Raw genomic sequence first — 16,243 nt, forward strand, 5'->3', positions numbered from 1 at the left:
TAGCTCGGCATTAACGATGATGAGGACAGAGCAGTTCAGTGACTTCTGCTCCCTCAAACCAAGCAAATGCAGACTTCTCTGTCTCGTAAGAAGGAATGGAGGTCAGGCTGGAAAGTGGGAGATGTGTCCTCGAAAGCAATGACTGAGATGGATGAGCGGGTCAATTCCCTGCAAATTTGCACAGAGTTTTTCCTACCCTAGCCCGCAGCAGAACCAGGTTGGTGCCATCCTGCATCCTTGGAGGAGTGGTCAGCTCTGGTTGTCTCCTTTTGTAAAAGAGCCCCAAGAGATAGCAAAGGGAGTACCAAAGAAATTTGTAGGAAGGAGGAAGATGCTTTCCATGGAGGGACTGAAAGGGAAAAAAAAAAAAAGCTCAATCTTAATTTATCAGAAGGTAGATTGAGGAATGAGTAAATTAATATATCGAAGTACCTTCTCCTGGTGAAAACAGCAGGCTAAAAGGGCTCTTCAAGCTAGAGAAGAGAAACAGAGTAAGACTCGGTGGTTGGAAGCCAAAGCCTGCTGAACTCAAGTGAAAAGCAAGGCATGCACAATCTGTTTACGGTGTCAGTGATTAACCACTGGAACGAACTGCCCGTGAAATGGAGGATTCTCCGTTTCTTGGTATCTTCACGCCATAATGGGAGGTCTTTCTAGGCAGCATGTTTTAGCTAAAACCATATTATTTGGTTCAGTACAAGGGTAGGTGGGTGAAATTTACTGGCCTGTGATGTGCAGGAGGTGAGAACCGATGATCTAATGGTCCCTTCTGACCTTAAGTGCTGTGCATTTATACGATCCCTGAATCAAATGTCCTTGAACCTTCATTTTATGGCAGGATGGATGCCTGAGAAAGCTGGGAAAACACGTGTAGTGCTTGCAGCACTAGGTTATGCAGTTAACCCAGTGAAATACGGGGCTGCGGTGGGGCAACACGCGTTGCACTCAGTAGGAATTTTGCATCTCAAGCCCTCCTTGAGCTAAAACGCTGCAGAGAAGGAGCTAGGCTTTTATAGGAACTTCTTTTTAAACAAACAGCAGAGCCATATGAAGGCAAGTAGATGTGGCCCAAAATAGTTGGCCCCGTCTCCGCCAGGCGGTTGCCTTTTTGGCAGCGCTAATTGCCGCCCAAACCCTAAAAGTACACCGAGCTCCCGCAGGCGTCGGCTGAGCAGTGAGCTCTGCCTGGTTTTCTCTCACTTAATAAACTGAGACATGCGTTTAAGGACTCGGGAACAGCCTGTTTCACATTTTCTCCCTGGATCTTGACTAACTCTTGGCTGCAGCAGTCATTAAAGCTATCGGTGCTGAGCGCTCCACGGAGGCAGAGGTATTGTAATAACTCTGGGAAGTCCCAAATCTGTCCCTCAAGCGAGGCTAGGGTGTGCTTGCTGCAGCTCAGGGGGAACTGCAAGCATGGGTTATTGTGGCTCAGATCTTTAGTTTTGGGTTTGCAGATTAACCGGCGTGGCCTCAGAGCTCTTCAGCTGGTGTTACCACCTCTGCTGGTGCTGCCTGTGGCGGGCTGAGCTGTGTCAGCTGAGATTTGGTGGCACGATGTGGAGCATTGCTTAAAAATGGACAGGGGACAGCGATGGGAGGAGAGAGGTTCAAGGGGGGCATGTGTGAGGGTGTCTGGAAATAAAACAAGTGCCCCCTTCCTTGGCCAGAAGCACCACTGAGGAGTGGCATGAGCCTCAGCACCACGCTGTGCTCAGATGTCTAAAAGCTATAGATGCACACACCTTTAGGAGTTACCCGAGGTTCATCAAGTGACAAAGCAGTCTTAATCAAGGTTTGAGATGCTTTGATTTCCTTTACCTTCGGTCAAGTGCCTCAAGCTGAGAGGTGGCACCCTGCTAAAGGCAGTAGCTTAAACGGTTTTGATGGTGTGGTTCAGGGAGAGAGGTGGAGAAAGCTATAAGGAGGTGGCCTAGACCACTAGGTAGCCCTCCTTTATGTTCAAAATTTGGGCTGAAATAGTAAATAAATGGTTAAAAGAGAAAAGCAGTCTGGATGGTCAGAGGTATGGAGTGGTTTCCACGTGGGAAGTAGAAGGAGCAGGAACTCTACAGCCTAGGAATTTAGGAGTAGTGGTGAGTGGTAGAATTTGGTGAAATTATGAATGGCTGAAGGGGATGGATAGGAAGTGGCTGTTCACTGCCTCTTCAAATACAGGTATTACAGGGCATGAATTTAAACTGGTAAAAATCAGGTCCTGAACAAACAAAAGGATGGGACTCCTTCAAGCAGTGGGTTCTGGACCTGCCAGAGCAAGCCGTGGATAGAAAAGTGAATGTGATTTCAAGGTAAATTGGAAAATTAAAGAGAGATCTGTTTGGGTTACAGGATAGAGACACATGAGGTTCAGAAGTTCCCCTGAAGGAAAATAGCCAAAAGCTGTGCAATTGCTGGGGACATATAAAACATGCTCACCCTATTCTGATTTTTTCCTTAGCACCATATGACCATGGCTGGAGGCAGGGAACTGGGTTATGTGAACTATTGATGCCAACATGTACACCTGTTTTTATGTGCTATTATGGGAGATTTTGTCTTACCACAAGTGAAGAAAGGCAGTTTTTCAAAGTGTCTGTCTAACACTCTCTGTAGCTTGACAGTGCTTGCAGGAGTAGTCTAACCCTGGAGTTGTAGGATATCCCCAGTTGGAAGGGACCCACAGGGATCATCATCAAATCCAACTTGCCCAGCACAAGGGCATTAAAGTCCATCCTGTACAAGGGAATTACATCAACACCATCAATCCTTCATGAACCACGTCCCACTGAGGGAGAGGATGGGAGCATCTGGACAGACGTTGGAAGAAGGTGACCTGGAAAGTAGTCGTAACCATTAGAAATAACTATCACCTTTTCCCCGTGTGTTTTAACTGCTCACACCTCTAACAGGAGCTTTCGAATGATGGTGGACTTTGTGAAAGTCCATTGCAGTGACATAAATCCCATTCTGGGTCCCAATTATATCTATTTATAGTCTTTATAGAGCCTGGGTAACAACCTAGCCCTTGCTCAGCAGGCTTGTTTCAGTAACCACACAGGCACTGGCTCTCATTAAGCATGAGCTGGCTCTGTATTAATTACGACATGAGGCTCTGTTTTGAAGACTTTTAGCCAAAGCTCATTTGTTTTACAGTTTACAGACAGAAACACTCAACTATGGGATAAAGGAAACAAGACGGGGGATCTGAAGCTGCCTGGTCCTGGCTTGCAGGGTGGGCAGGAAGGTGCTGGTTTCATCAGGCTTGGGTGAAATCTCCTGATACTCCTTCCACACCTCCGAGCTGTTATTAATCTCCCTCGTGGGGAGAGTATATCAGCATGCTGGTGGAGTGAGTGGTTGCTATCCCAGCTGGGGAAATATTTAGGATTACTGGTAAGGAAGAGCAAGATGAAAACAGAGGAATGCTGTATGAGATACCATACTGAAACATGGTCTTGAATTTCCAGGTTTCTGGCCATATTGTAGCAGGATGGTGTGTCCCTAGCTTCTTCTCAAGCATTGATGCTTTTGGGAGGAGTATCATTAGGGCATGGGGGACTTCCTTGCAGAAGGGTCAGTACAGGGTATGGGCTGAGCATTTGTGAAGGGGGAACCTGTGAAGCAAGCAAGCCTTTGAGAAAAGGACCCAGGTGATCTGTGTTATCAGTGTTTGGCCTCAAGTTGCACCAGGGGAGGTTCAGGTTGGAAATGAGGAGACATTTCTTCTCAGAAAGAGCAGTCAGGCATTGGGACGGGTTGCCCAGGGAGGTGGTGGAGTCACCGTCCCTGGGGGTGTTCAAGGAGAGGTTGGACATGGTGCTTGGGGACATGGTTAGTGGGTGGCATTGGTGGTAGGGGGGTGGTTAGACCAGATGATCTTGGAGGGCTTTTCCAAAATTAATGATTCTAGGATTCTTTGTAAATAAAGCCAGAACAGCGAGCAGGAATAAGTTTGGACCCAGCAAAGCATGAAGGCTGTATTTGCAGAGCAGACTGTGAATGTCACTTGTTCAGACATGGTCTGTGTCATCACACGGGGTCTTCTGAGTTCCTGGAACATTTACCTAGCTATGCAACACAGTGGGTTTCCTCTACCCCTCATCTAGTAATTTAAAAAAATGCATTTTACGGTATGACTGGTTATTCTGGTGCTGTAACTGGGAAGAGGGGAGACCTCAACGTGTTTGCAGCGTTAAGAAGATCAAAGGAACAGCAGAAATTTAAGAATGGCATTGATGAGGGATTCACCTCAGCCAGCGTTCACCATGTGCGCTGTAAATGTCTCCATCTGACTTGGCTGCCAGGGTCCTGCTAAGGGAAGCTTAGGGAAGAAAATTTCACTGCAAGGGCTGCAAAAAAGTGGCATTGCTGTAGGAGCACCACTGCCAAGCTCACTGTGGGAGCATCTCATGGGAACAGACCTCTCTCAGCCTTACCCCCAGAGACTTCTGGGGCTATTGGATCACCAATTTTCCCCAAATCTTTCAGTATCTCATCTTGTTTCTGCTTTATCTCTGTCTGTGTGAGTAGCCTGCGGATGTGGTTGGGGTTTTGCCCTGGGAACACAGATGGGGATTCTCTCACCAAAGACGTGCAGGAGAACCCGAGGGAGAGAAGGGAGAGGAGGAGCAGCACAAACACAGATGTAGGTAGGAAGCCCTTTGTGACCAAGCATATTTGGACAGGTAATTTACCCTGCCACGCAGGGGGACACTGACCCCCAGTTTAATTATTGTGTCATATGTCCTTGACAGCTACTGCTGCTTCCAATTAACTCTCCTTAATTAAAGCCTCCAGTTTTCCAAGTGTGTAAGCATGGATTTACTGGGAAGAGCGTTGCAATGAAGACGAAGAGCTTGGGGGTGTCTGATGAGAAATGACACTGCCTGTCCCAGCGGGACCGGCAAGTTATTTACTCATCACGCCGGAGTGGCAGGCTGGAATCAAACTCAGATCCTCGCCTCTATCCCCGCAGGAGCATCTCCTCTCCCACCGCTTGTACTGACATCCACATGCACAATATCCTATTTCTTACCAGTCTAAGCCATGCTTCAGATCCCTGGGCTTTTCTTTTCTCCGTGTCCCTGCTTTTTGCTGAGTTTGCAGGTTGGGTGGTGGAGGCACAGGAGTTGGAACAAACCAGAGGAACTCAAGGTCCCTTTGTCCGTAATTCAGGCCAAATTAAAATTGGCATCTTGGCACGCCCCGCAGGTGACCAAATACCCTCAATAAATCTGTTAAGGATGCAGAATCTGGATCCACCAGTGGTCTCTTAGGTGTTTTTTGTCTTGCTATTTAATAAACTGCGTTATCAAGAATTATCTGTGTGAGACTTTGAAATCAAATAAGCTCCTCTCTTAATCTTGCAGCGGTTTTTCAGGGCTGAGTCTTGAAAGATAGCAGCATTCACCAAACCCACATAGCTTGACAGTCACTGCTCAGTGTTTTGGAAATGTATCTTTTGACTGTTGGGAAGGAAATTGGCTACTTAAGATGCCTTTTTGTACATTTAAATTAACTTAGTCCATCAGACTGAATAACTCCCGCTGCTGTATTAACATCCAATTATAACAGGAGAGATTGTGCAATGATTCACGTTTTGACCAGAATGTTGGCAGTTTAAGGGGGAAAAAAAAAGTAATGTATATTGAAATAAAAAAAAAGTCAAAAATGGGAGCCAGAAAATTATGACTGAGCACATAGCAGGAGCTTTTGTGAATATATAATGGCAGAAGCGGGAGCCAAATTTCTAACAGGATTAACTGTTACTGTCTATCAGATCCAAAACCTCAATCACGTTGTTTTAAATGACTTTCCGAAGCTCATTCATACCGGGAATAGAGGGTGAAAGTAAGGCTGGGAGCTGCAGAAGCTGCGGTTTGGAATTTGAGCCGGATCAGAGGTGAGGATGGCCCTGGCATTGTGTGAAAAGCCTTCAAGCCATATCTTGCAGGTGAGCTGTACGCTGTACGGCAGTTTGCAGGTTTGCCAGATTTTTTTGAGATGTCCTTGGGAGCCAGAAACGCGCACACGATTTCTTTGGGGACTCGTGAATGAATGTGTTGACGAAGTGAAATATCCCTTCAGACCCTGCTGCAGCTAAGGCAGCTGGACGTGCTCGCTGCTTTCCTGCTGCCCTTGAGAAGGACGTCAGCTTCATTTACCACTTGTCTCACCCTGCTTCTGGGATCGCATCTCACCGCAGATAGCTGTGAGGAGGGGACAGTCTAGATGCTCCCCAGCGTGCTATGGACAAAGCCTTGGAAGCGTAGCATCTCCTAGATGTCCACCAGCTGTGTGAACAGGGATCGTCAGGAGCTTTATTTTAATTTCTTTATGTTCCAAAGAACCCAAAGTCTAAATTATTTGTACTTACTGACTTAGTATTCAATAATCAGCTAATACCCACACTTCCTGCATGGGCTTGCTCAGAAGCCATAGACCCACACCTGCAACGCATTTAGGTAACACCTACTTCAGCTGCATGAGACCTCACTTGCAGCTGTGGCTCTCGTGGATAAAACAGGGATATGAGCCTCATCTCCCTGGGCTGTAAGCCCTTAGACCAACAACAGCAGCCTCCCCTTTTGCTCTAGTGAAGTGAGGCCAAAATATCAGTTAAGCTGTGACCGCTGCAGGAATGCAAATGGTTCTAACCTGGCTCATCGTGCCCCAAAACGAAGGATGTTTTGCTTTTGTTAATCCTCTGTCTGCTGAGACCCTGGCTATATTTGCTGCAAAATGTTGAATTTCTACCCCGATGAAAGATCGGAGGTAGGGGGCTCCCCTGAGGGTAAGAAATCAACTTGAAAAGTTTGTTGGGCTTTCTGAGGGTGGAAAACGGGTGGAGGGAGTGATCACCGTCTGGTTTACAATGGAGATTTCAGCCTTCAGTGCTGTCTGGTCCCTTCATCGTTATGAATAATAGCAAAGAACTGTAACGGGGAGGTAACACAGACTTTTCTCTTTCAGATATTTTAGGGGCAGCATAAAAAGCTGACTGGTCTCGGGGGGCATGGTCAGTTCTCAAAACTTCCAACTTGGAAAGCTGAGCTGAATTAATTACAGCTTATGCTCCAAAGGAAACTGAGACCTCTGATGTGCCTTATTTACTTGATGTTCTTTTTCCTTTCAGCTGATGACCCCTAGGTGGCTTTCCTTTCAGTTGCAGCTCCTTTTGTTTTTTTTGGCTTTTTTTTTGTAGTTTCTTCCTTTATTAATTAGAAGGTCTGACACTTCCAGCCCAAGACATTTATCAGCGTGGTACAATTTTAATTAATCTCACAATAAAGCTACTTGAGGTGAACTTATAAAAGGTCTCATATAGCAGGAATAACACGCAGAAATGTGCATGGTGACACCGGACACCTACTACGCGAGGTTGACAAGATTTGGGGTATGGCTGGGTGTAAGCTCACACTGCCTAGCTGTGCTCTGTGATACAACACCACAAGCAAGGTGTGTTCCTGCACAACATACTAACTCTATCCTATCGAAAAAAGAGCATGCTAAGACACTGAAAAGAAAGCATGCCTGCAAAGACAGAGATCTGGGCTCCCAGTAGGTTCCTCCTGCCTCCAAGTGGAGTTTAGGTATCCTTTGATGGCTAATTAAATAATAACAATAATAAAACCTACGGAGACAGATTTTAACTTTTCTTTTTGTAGCAATTTGCAAAGAAATTGCAAATTTCAGTCTTCCAGGACTTCTTTATTGTTCACATGTCATAGTCACAAGTGGGTTTTGACTCAGAATATTCAAACCTGACATCATTAGATTCAAGAACAGCACCTGTTCTGAACTTTTTAACCACAGCTCACTTTTATAAGGCAGATGTAAACTAGCTCAGAAGCTCAGGTTCAGAAATATTATTTACAGCTAATAAGGATAAATCCAGCAGTGCCATATGTTAAAGTAAGTGTAGTTTGGATAGGAACTCCGTAGTCATTACCAACTGTGTTCACAACTTTCTAATTAAAAGGTGGAGATTACACAATTGATTATATCTGGATTAAGGAAGGGCTGATTTACAGTCTTCCAAAATGGAATTATCTGCCTCCTCTTCAAGTACTCTATGTTCGCAGTGCAGATATGTTCAAGCTAGATGTGATCAAGGAAAAATAATTTGCAAGACATTTTTCCTGGGTGGAACTAGCAAGTGGAAAAAGACCTACATAAAAATAACACCCACCCCTTGTTATGTTCTTGTCAAAGCTGTATGTCTTTTTGGAAGCTGGACTGTAATATAAGACAGACTTTGGGGTTCAATATAAATCTAATTGGGCAAAATCCTGGCACACACAGAAGTTTATGTTTGATGAAGTGTTAAGTCCTTCTTGACATAAAGCCTTGACCTAAAGGAAGGTGGAACAATTGCATTCACGGCCAAGTCATCCTGCCTTTGAAACTTCTTGATACTTGGAGGAGTTGGAATGACTCGATACCTGTTCTGATTTTCCCATTTTCATTGCTGTGGTCTGTTTTGATTATGTTCTTATGCTCATGGCAGTAGATTCAATTTGAGAAAGGTGTTTTGGTAGGTTTTGCTTGACATTCTCCCTTTGTCCTTAAAAGCTTTCAGCATCCGCAGTTGATTTCTTTGGGTGACTTGACATTGGCAGTGGTGCGGTGGTAAATAAACCCCATTGTATTTCTGTCTGAAGTTTGCTAAAGCTGTTGCTGCCTGCCAGAAGTAAAAATACAGATTTTCAGCATTTGCACATAGACTACTACCACGTGGGGTGTCTGTGTAGTGGTTAGGAAGCCAATTTCTGATACAAACAGACAAGGCCTTCATAAATAGATGGAATTTTGCTTGTGATTCTTTTTTTCTTCCTTTCCCTTACCCCCCTCGTATATGGAGAGAGAGCCTGTTCTTGTTTTGTTTGCAGATACAATCAGAACGAATTTTAATCTTCTTTACAGTTCAAGTTCTCTTGAATGTTTCACCGAGTAAAAAAAAAAAAAATTGTCACTCTGATCCAGGTGTATTCCCTTGTCATCTGTCACCAGTAACCGTTCTGCAGTTTATAGTTGGCAGTTCTCAGTGGTGTTTCATCAGGATAATACCACACTATATCATCTGAAGGAATAAACTCTCCCCGCTGACACGAGCCAGGATGAAGGCACTGGCAATTGACTGCGTATTATGGGAGCTCTCTGAAGCTTATTCAACGGAAAAGAGACTATCAGGTCACTGGGCCCAAATTGTATGTTTGGCTTCAAAAGAAGTAAGGGGCTTAGGAAACCTAATAGGAATCAAAAACCTCAGGTCCGTTAGAGAGGAGGTCAGGCTAAGCAGACTCTTCTGTCTTTGAAATCTCCAACTGAAATGCTTTAATTAAGAAGAAAGAAAAAAAAAATAAAGAACAAGGCAAAATGCATTATTTTGGCAGTGGGTGGGTGTTTCAGGTCCACTTCTGACTCTGCAAAAGCAGGGTGACAGCAAGCTCGTTCCCTGACACCAGGACAAGAGGATGGGGAGGGCTGGCACCCCTGCCAAGCCATTCAGGTCATTGCACATCCCCACGAAAAGCCTGACAGGTTTTTCTCCCTTTTTCTTGCAGCTCACCCGGGTGCCCGTGGAGTCGTGCAGCCAGTACGAGACCTGCAGCGAGTGCCTGGGCTCGGGAGACCCTCACTGTGGGTGGTGTGTGCTTCACAACACGTAAGTACCTGCTGTGATAACACCTGGCAGAGCCCAAAAATGGCCCTTAGGTGAGCCTAAGAGTCATGCAGGCAGCACCAGCAAGGTTTCTAGGGCTTGCTGTGGTGACTTTGTTTAACCAAGAAGCATTTTTTTTGGCTGAAGAAGAAAGAGGAGGGTGATAGAGTCTGGTCTCCTCAACCACCAGATCCATGTTCTGCTTGTTGCAGGAGGAATACTGCCCTGATGTGCTTTGAATCAAACCCTCCAGCAGCTCCCTCTGGGTGCCAAAGACCTTCTCGTTTCCAGTGATTATGGAAGTTTGGCCCTAGATAACAGCCAGACTCAGACTTGTCTCAACACCTGCAACTTTCCACTGCAGGCTTGAACCTCTCCTCTCAAATTTTCATGACCTCTATTGATCTTGGAGGGGAATCAGGTCCCTGTAAGCACCCAAGGATCTGATCCAAGTTAGATTTCAAGGGGACCTTCTAGGTTGCAACCTCACTGTGGGACAATGCTGACCCTGAAATCAAGCATTTGTCTTCTGTGGGTCATCTCAGCTGGGCTGGCACTGATTGTTTGGCTTAACCAGCCATGATTTTGAGCAGTTGTCTGTATCCACATCCCTGGGCTTCTGTGTAACAGGCCAAGAAGGGACCTGGCTTCACCATTTCCCTGCTCTACAGCAGTGCCCTGTGCAGTGCCTCGCAAGGAGCACTGGATCCAGGCGTCCCCAGGACTAGGAGACTTGCTCGTTGGCTTTGTTTTCTGCAGGTTTTTTTTAATGATGCTGTTGATCTCGAAGTTCCCTCTCAGCAGCCTTCCCTGCCAGTGATCTACTGCTGCAGGGAGCCCTCTGCCAGAGCTGTGGAGAGGGAGGTGTCAGCTTGGCTGAGCTCCTGGCCTTGAGTGGCAGAGTGGCCTCGTTTGCCAAGAACCTCTCAGCAGAGACAGTGGCTGGGAAGGGCGTTGGATCTGTCTCACCACACGTCCCCAGCTGAGCGTGGCTCTGCAGGGTGCTGTCACTCCAAGTCTCGGTGCCCTTGGCAGTGACGGGTGGTTATTCTGCTGGACCCTGCTACTGAAGTTGTGTCTTCTCCTGAGTTCACCTCTGAACCCTTCCTGTACATTGCAAACTCTACCTGTGGAGACAGTGATCCAGTTGGAGAGATCCTCCTCTTTGCTACCTCTCCTTTCTGGAACAGGAGGGAACAAAAATGTACCGTATCCCAACCTTCTGCAGAAGCTCTTTAGCCTGTATGACCCTCAACCAAAGCCATGTCAGTCTGCTTAATTTAAGATCAAACCTAGATGTCCCGGACCAAAACTTGACTCTGGCTTTGGAACAATTTGAGGGATCCTTGGCAAACCAGTCCTCAATTGGGGTCTTGTAAGTATGAACCCATGCAACTTTCACCTATATAGCCCTGCTGGCCTGAGGATGTTTTTATTTGTAATACAGCTCTATAGCATGTTTCTGTCTCATCTTAGCATGCATCCATCCTGTAGAGCACTGTGTGTTTTGTTGTCAGCAGAGGGGAAGCACAGCGTGTATGCAAGCATGAATTTGGGCATTGATTGCACCGGAGTAATGCTAGATATTTCATCTCCTGCTGGCCAGGGTCACTGGCAGCAAGCAATCAATACACCCAGCAATAAATCCCCCAAAGGAGAGGAAAGGGGCAGAGACAAGTGCAGATTGCCCTGCAGCTCAGCGTGAAAGAGTGACAGAAATGTGGCTGGTGACAAGTGTGGGTGGCAGCCCGACTCCATTAGAATAAGAAGCCCACATGCAGATTTGGTCCTTCGGGCAGAAATCTGACAGCAGGGTCCCCACGTCCTCCTCCCTCTGGTCACTTAACCTTTGTTTCCTGATCTGCAAAACAGAGTATGGCATGGGGTTTTGGTGCAGCCTCATGTGTTCTTCTCTGGGCCTCAGTTTCTTCATCCTTCTAGCCCTGAAGGCACAGGAGGATGCAATTCAGCAGTGTTTGGCTGTACAGGACATTGAGGGTAACAGTGCCATATAATACTGGGGCCATTCTTAACTCTCTTTTGCACGTCAAAACCCCAAGCATTTATTCAAATGTGATGCATTGTCAGCAACTGTACAAGGATTTCTGGGGAAATCTGCCATAAATATTTCCCCTTAAGTGTGCTGACCCTTTTCTTCTCCCTCCCAGGAGGAATTTCAGGCCGTGGCTGAATCCAGCCGTACTGATGTGAGAGCTGCTTTTTGTCAGGGCTGCAGGAGGCAAATGGGCTGTCAAAGACCTGGGGTAGAGCAGGGCTGGAAACAAGACCTCCCGTAGGCAAAGCCATCCCTTTCACACATCCTTCTCTTGCAGTACAAACCATCACTGGAGTTCTGAGTGTAAGCTGTAGGATGGGTGCATCTTCTGTTTTTTTCTCTCTCTCATGTGGGCCACGCTTACTTTGGGGCTCACACTTCAGGGGCTTCCCCCCAGACCCCCATTTCCAAGCATGTGGGAGGCCTGGGGACGCCTGGGGACAGCTCCTCATCCAGCATCTCACGGCGGAGCGGGGCTGTCTGCATGCAGGGCAGTGTGCCAGGGCTCGGGAATCGATTTCCACGGCTCCTCTGTCCTAACCTTACACCGAGAAACTCGAGTCTGCTGAGAGAGAAAGAGGCAGACAGACCCACAGACGGCTGCAGGAGGAAGGGGGGGGGGGGGGGGGGGACACGACATTGATTGCCTTCTGCCCTGAGAAGAGGAGAGCCAACATAGAGCAGGTCACCAGAGCTCTTCATTGCCGTATCTTCAGTCCCCATCTTGTCCCTCCCTCCCCTTCCCTGCCGTAGCTCAGCTCCCCTCCTGGGCTCAGTTTGGGCTTCTTTAGGTGGCAATGAATCATTTAGTTGGTGCAAACTGAAATCGCGGCGCTCGCTTGCCGTGCAGATCTCCAGAGGAGGGCGAGGGGCCGGGGTGGGAGCTGGGGGGACCAGTGGAGGAATGAGGCTGAAAAGGGAGTAGCTGGCACGGAGGCACACGGTGCCTGCTTGCAAGGTCACAGCAATGTCACCAGCCCAAACGGGGGGCTGCAGAGAGGGACGAGAGCAGAGCAGGGTCTTCTCTAAGCCTGGAATAAATCACAGCTTCCTCGTGTCATGCTGGGCACAGCCATGCCCAAAGATGCCATCCAATATCTGCCCCCTGCGAGTTTCTTCTGTCTCCATCCATATTTTAATATGGATGGGGACAGAAGACAGACTTTGACTCTTTCCCCTGTTGTATGCAGAAGGACAGAGAGTGGGGAAGCTCTTTGCCCCTAAGGTGGGACAAATCTCCTGGAGACCTCGTTATCCCTGCCTGACTCATCACTTGCTCCAGAGAAGATGTGTGCAAGCTCCAGTCCATGTGCACATGGTGACCACACGTTTCAGCCCTCCAGGATGTCTTTAACACCCCAGCTGCCCCCAGAAAATGGATATTTGAGACAGAAGAGCAGCAGCATCCTGGGAGGGAGAAGTGACATTTTATAAAGGAGGAATGCACTGAAGGTCCCAGGCTCTGTCATGTTAACTGCCCCTCCTAGGTTTCGGTCTCACTGCCTCATTTCATCCTCCTCTAGCTTTCCTCTCGTTTTGGGATGAATACTTGAGGAGCGTGCACAAGCTGTCCTTAAGGGAGGACGTAGCCTCTAGGCACCAGCCTCCTTCTGTTCTGGGATCTGCCCCTGCTGCTCTGGGGACTCCTTGGCCAGCAGATCATTAGCTGCAACTGAGAGGAGAATGGTCCCAGTTTCGGGGGGGGGTTGTGATGTTTCACAACATATTTTTTTTCAACTTGAAGGGGAACAATTATTTTTTAGTAAGAAATGCTCTTGAAAGCCATTTTAGAAGGGGCTGATACAATTTAGTATTTGGAGAATGTTTTGTTGAGACCCCCTGCTCCTAAACTATGGGAATAGGGTGCAGCAACCTCCTGTCGCCACCCTCAACCCATGAGAGAAGGGATGCCAGGGGGACGTTTAGAAGGGCTTTATGCTGTCATCTGGCAACCCTGACATCTGGCCACTTGCCCTCCACGTCCTGTTCTCCTGCCTCGTAGCTGCAGGATGCCTCTGTACCCAGAAATTACAATTCTCCTTTCTAGCACGGTATGGAAGAAAATGGCACTGAAGTTGTTTTCTAGGGAACGAGAGATCGGTGTGGAGGGTTTGTAATCCCTCCTCAGACTCGTTGCCAGACTGGGGAAAAAAAAAAAAAAAAAAAGAAAAAGAAAAAAAAAAGTGTTACAAAGTGCAGATTCCACTGTCTTGTCTCAGCAGGTAACCCGATGCAACGCTGCTTGCAGAGGCTCATTGATCGTCCCTGGCTTTAACTTTCTTGGTCAAAGTCTTCTGAATCACTAGAGAGTCTCGGGTAACCCAAGCTGCCTACAGATGCTGCAACAAGACCTTTTTTTGAAGGGTCTTTTTCGTGTTTGACTTTCTGCCGTCTGAAAGACTGCGCCTGTCTTTCAGGCTGAGGTTGTTGATTTATTTTTTTTTTTTCTTTTTCCCCTTCACCTCCTCTTTTCTTCCTTCCCTCCACTTCTGCATGGGAGGGAGGATGCCTCAAATGCTGCTTGAGGAAGCTGGGAAGGGCAGTACGGATAAGGCTGCAGGGAGCCAGTAGGGCAGAAGGATGGAATATCGCACCCAGTGCCAACGTGAGATCTAGCAAATAGTGAGGAAAATGTGATTTTCTGATTCCCACGGGAGCTAGTGAGCCTGTAGGCCCTCAGCTTCCATTGTAAGAAACCAGGGCCTCAGCCATGATCTTCGTGCTCTTTTGTGCCAAGGTGCAAGCTAGATTCCTTTCAGAAAAGACAGTTTTTAAGTATTTTGCATTTGCCTAGCATAATGAGCAAATCTGGGCAATTATGGCTGAGACCTTTGCTTTATAACAAAAGCTTTCTGTGTCCTTTCTCATCTTGGCATCATCTTGTCATAGACTAGCCATAAGTGTCTTCAGGGACAGGGGAAACAATGCTACATGTCAATTGTCCCAGTTTTCCTACAAATTTGGTCAGTCATGCGAAGAACAAATGGATTTCAACTCAAATCCTGCATTGCCTTGGCAACTTATACCCAGCTGGGCTGATCTTCCCCATCTGAGGGGGGAAAAATTGCAGGAACTCTGAAATCTTTCATTTGGTTTCAAAGTCTCCACTCAGTCCATCAGCAGTGTTAGCAGTGGTGCAAGAAGCCCAAGTGTCCGTCCGTGGTGGCAAAGGCAGGAGGGACCCAGCTGTCAGGGCGCCTGGTCTCCAGCCGGGGCTTGCTTTGGCTCTTCCCCGCTCACAGCCGGCACTCGGACAGCAGCGCCCACGGCCTGTGAGCCTCTCCACCTGATAGCAGGGGAAAGCGGAGTCATCTTCCCCCAGTTGGCCTTGGCACGGAATGATTCTCACTCCTTCCCAGGCAGTTAGCGAAACCGGAGACGGCGTTTCAGCCTCTGCGCCGAGGGGAGCGCGTGGCAGGGGGGCTCCGGGGAGGGACAGCGACCCATTAAGCTTTCTGCATCGAGCCCGGGTAATCTTTAATCTGTCTGCTGCGCTACAGCTAAAAGTACCCATCTTTTCACACCTGGGCATTGCTTCTCCTTTAGTGCGGAGGAAATAGCCCCAAATGTGACAGCTCTGCAATGGCCCTTTGAAATGAGATCTCAGGGCTCTTAGTCCGGAGAGCAAGACGAAATCCTTGGGGTGGGGAGCAAGCCTATTGATGGTGATAAATCCCCCAGGGGAACAGCAGCTCCTGGGAATCCCATTTCAACACAGATGGGTGATGGCGTTGAACAAACCACTCCGAACCATCCCTATACCTTTGTGCAGGTCACCAGACCCGGAGACCTAACCCATCTCCGGGCCTGCACCCCTGTATCCAGCAGGGCAGGTGTCCTTCCATCCCCTAGGTGCCATCCTGTCCCTTTTGGGAGCATTTTGGATGCTCTGGTCTACCCAGCAGAGCAGGGCAGAGCCGTGCCCTTCACAGGTTGATTATCTCAGTGGCCGTGCGTGCCTGAGGCAACTCAAGGCCAGCACCGGGCAGTGCGGACTGCAAGACGCAGGCGTGTGGTAAATGTGTTTTGATAACAACCTTCTTCCTTGATTAGCTTATTTTGCTAGAGGGCAGTAGGGAGGGGTGGGAAGATAATTAGTTTGTGCGCCGGGTTCCAGCCGAAGCTTTCTGCCCTGCGAGTTAGGTGCCCTACTTGGGATTTGTCTCCACTGCAGAAGTATTAGTGCTGGGGTTTAGCACTGCAGAAAATTCAGCCTTTGCACAGAGAAATCTCTCAGGTTTCTTTTTCTCTGATACGAAACACGGCCACAGTCTGTCATGGGCTAGGAGGGACATCTCACGTGCCGCGACAAGCAATGAGAAAGGGATAAGAGAGAAGCAACGTAAGGACTTAAGCCAGGTGCCTAAACACAGGTGTACGGAGAACACACAAGCAGACTTTAAAATGTAGCTGTTTTTATTTACACAAGCAACTTGATTCAGTTACCCATCCGTGCTGCCTGCTGCAACTGGAATAACCCAGGGTGCCTGAGATACTCACCTATGGCTGGCAAATATGACACA

General features: G+C 47.7%; 1 protein-coding gene across 6 annotated transcripts in view; it reads left to right on the top strand.

The window, feature by feature from the left end:
* PLXNA4 (plexin A4) overlaps positions 1-16,243 on the top strand; it is a 407,314-nt gene that overhangs the window by 250,395 nt on the left and 140,676 nt on the right. For 2 of the 6 annotated variants that reach the window (XM_035315928.1, XM_035315929.1), the window contains exon 5: positions 9,567-9,667. In XM_035315928.1, coding sequence (XP_035171819.1) covers positions 9,567-9,667 — 101 coding nt within the window. Of the gene's footprint in view, positions 1-9,566; positions 9,668-9,876; positions 11,784-13,942; positions 13,963-16,243 lie in introns of those variants that run through there. The other 4 variants (XM_035315934.1, XM_035315930.1, XM_035315933.1 and 1 more) reach the window with 4 other exon arrangements.

The sequence above is a fragment of the Oxyura jamaicensis genome, chromosome 1 (assembly GCF_011077185.1).
Source record: "Oxyura jamaicensis isolate SHBP4307 breed ruddy duck chromosome 1, BPBGC_Ojam_1.0, whole genome shotgun sequence".
Taxonomy (NCBI): Eukaryota; Metazoa; Chordata; class Aves; order Anseriformes; family Anatidae; genus Oxyura; species Oxyura jamaicensis.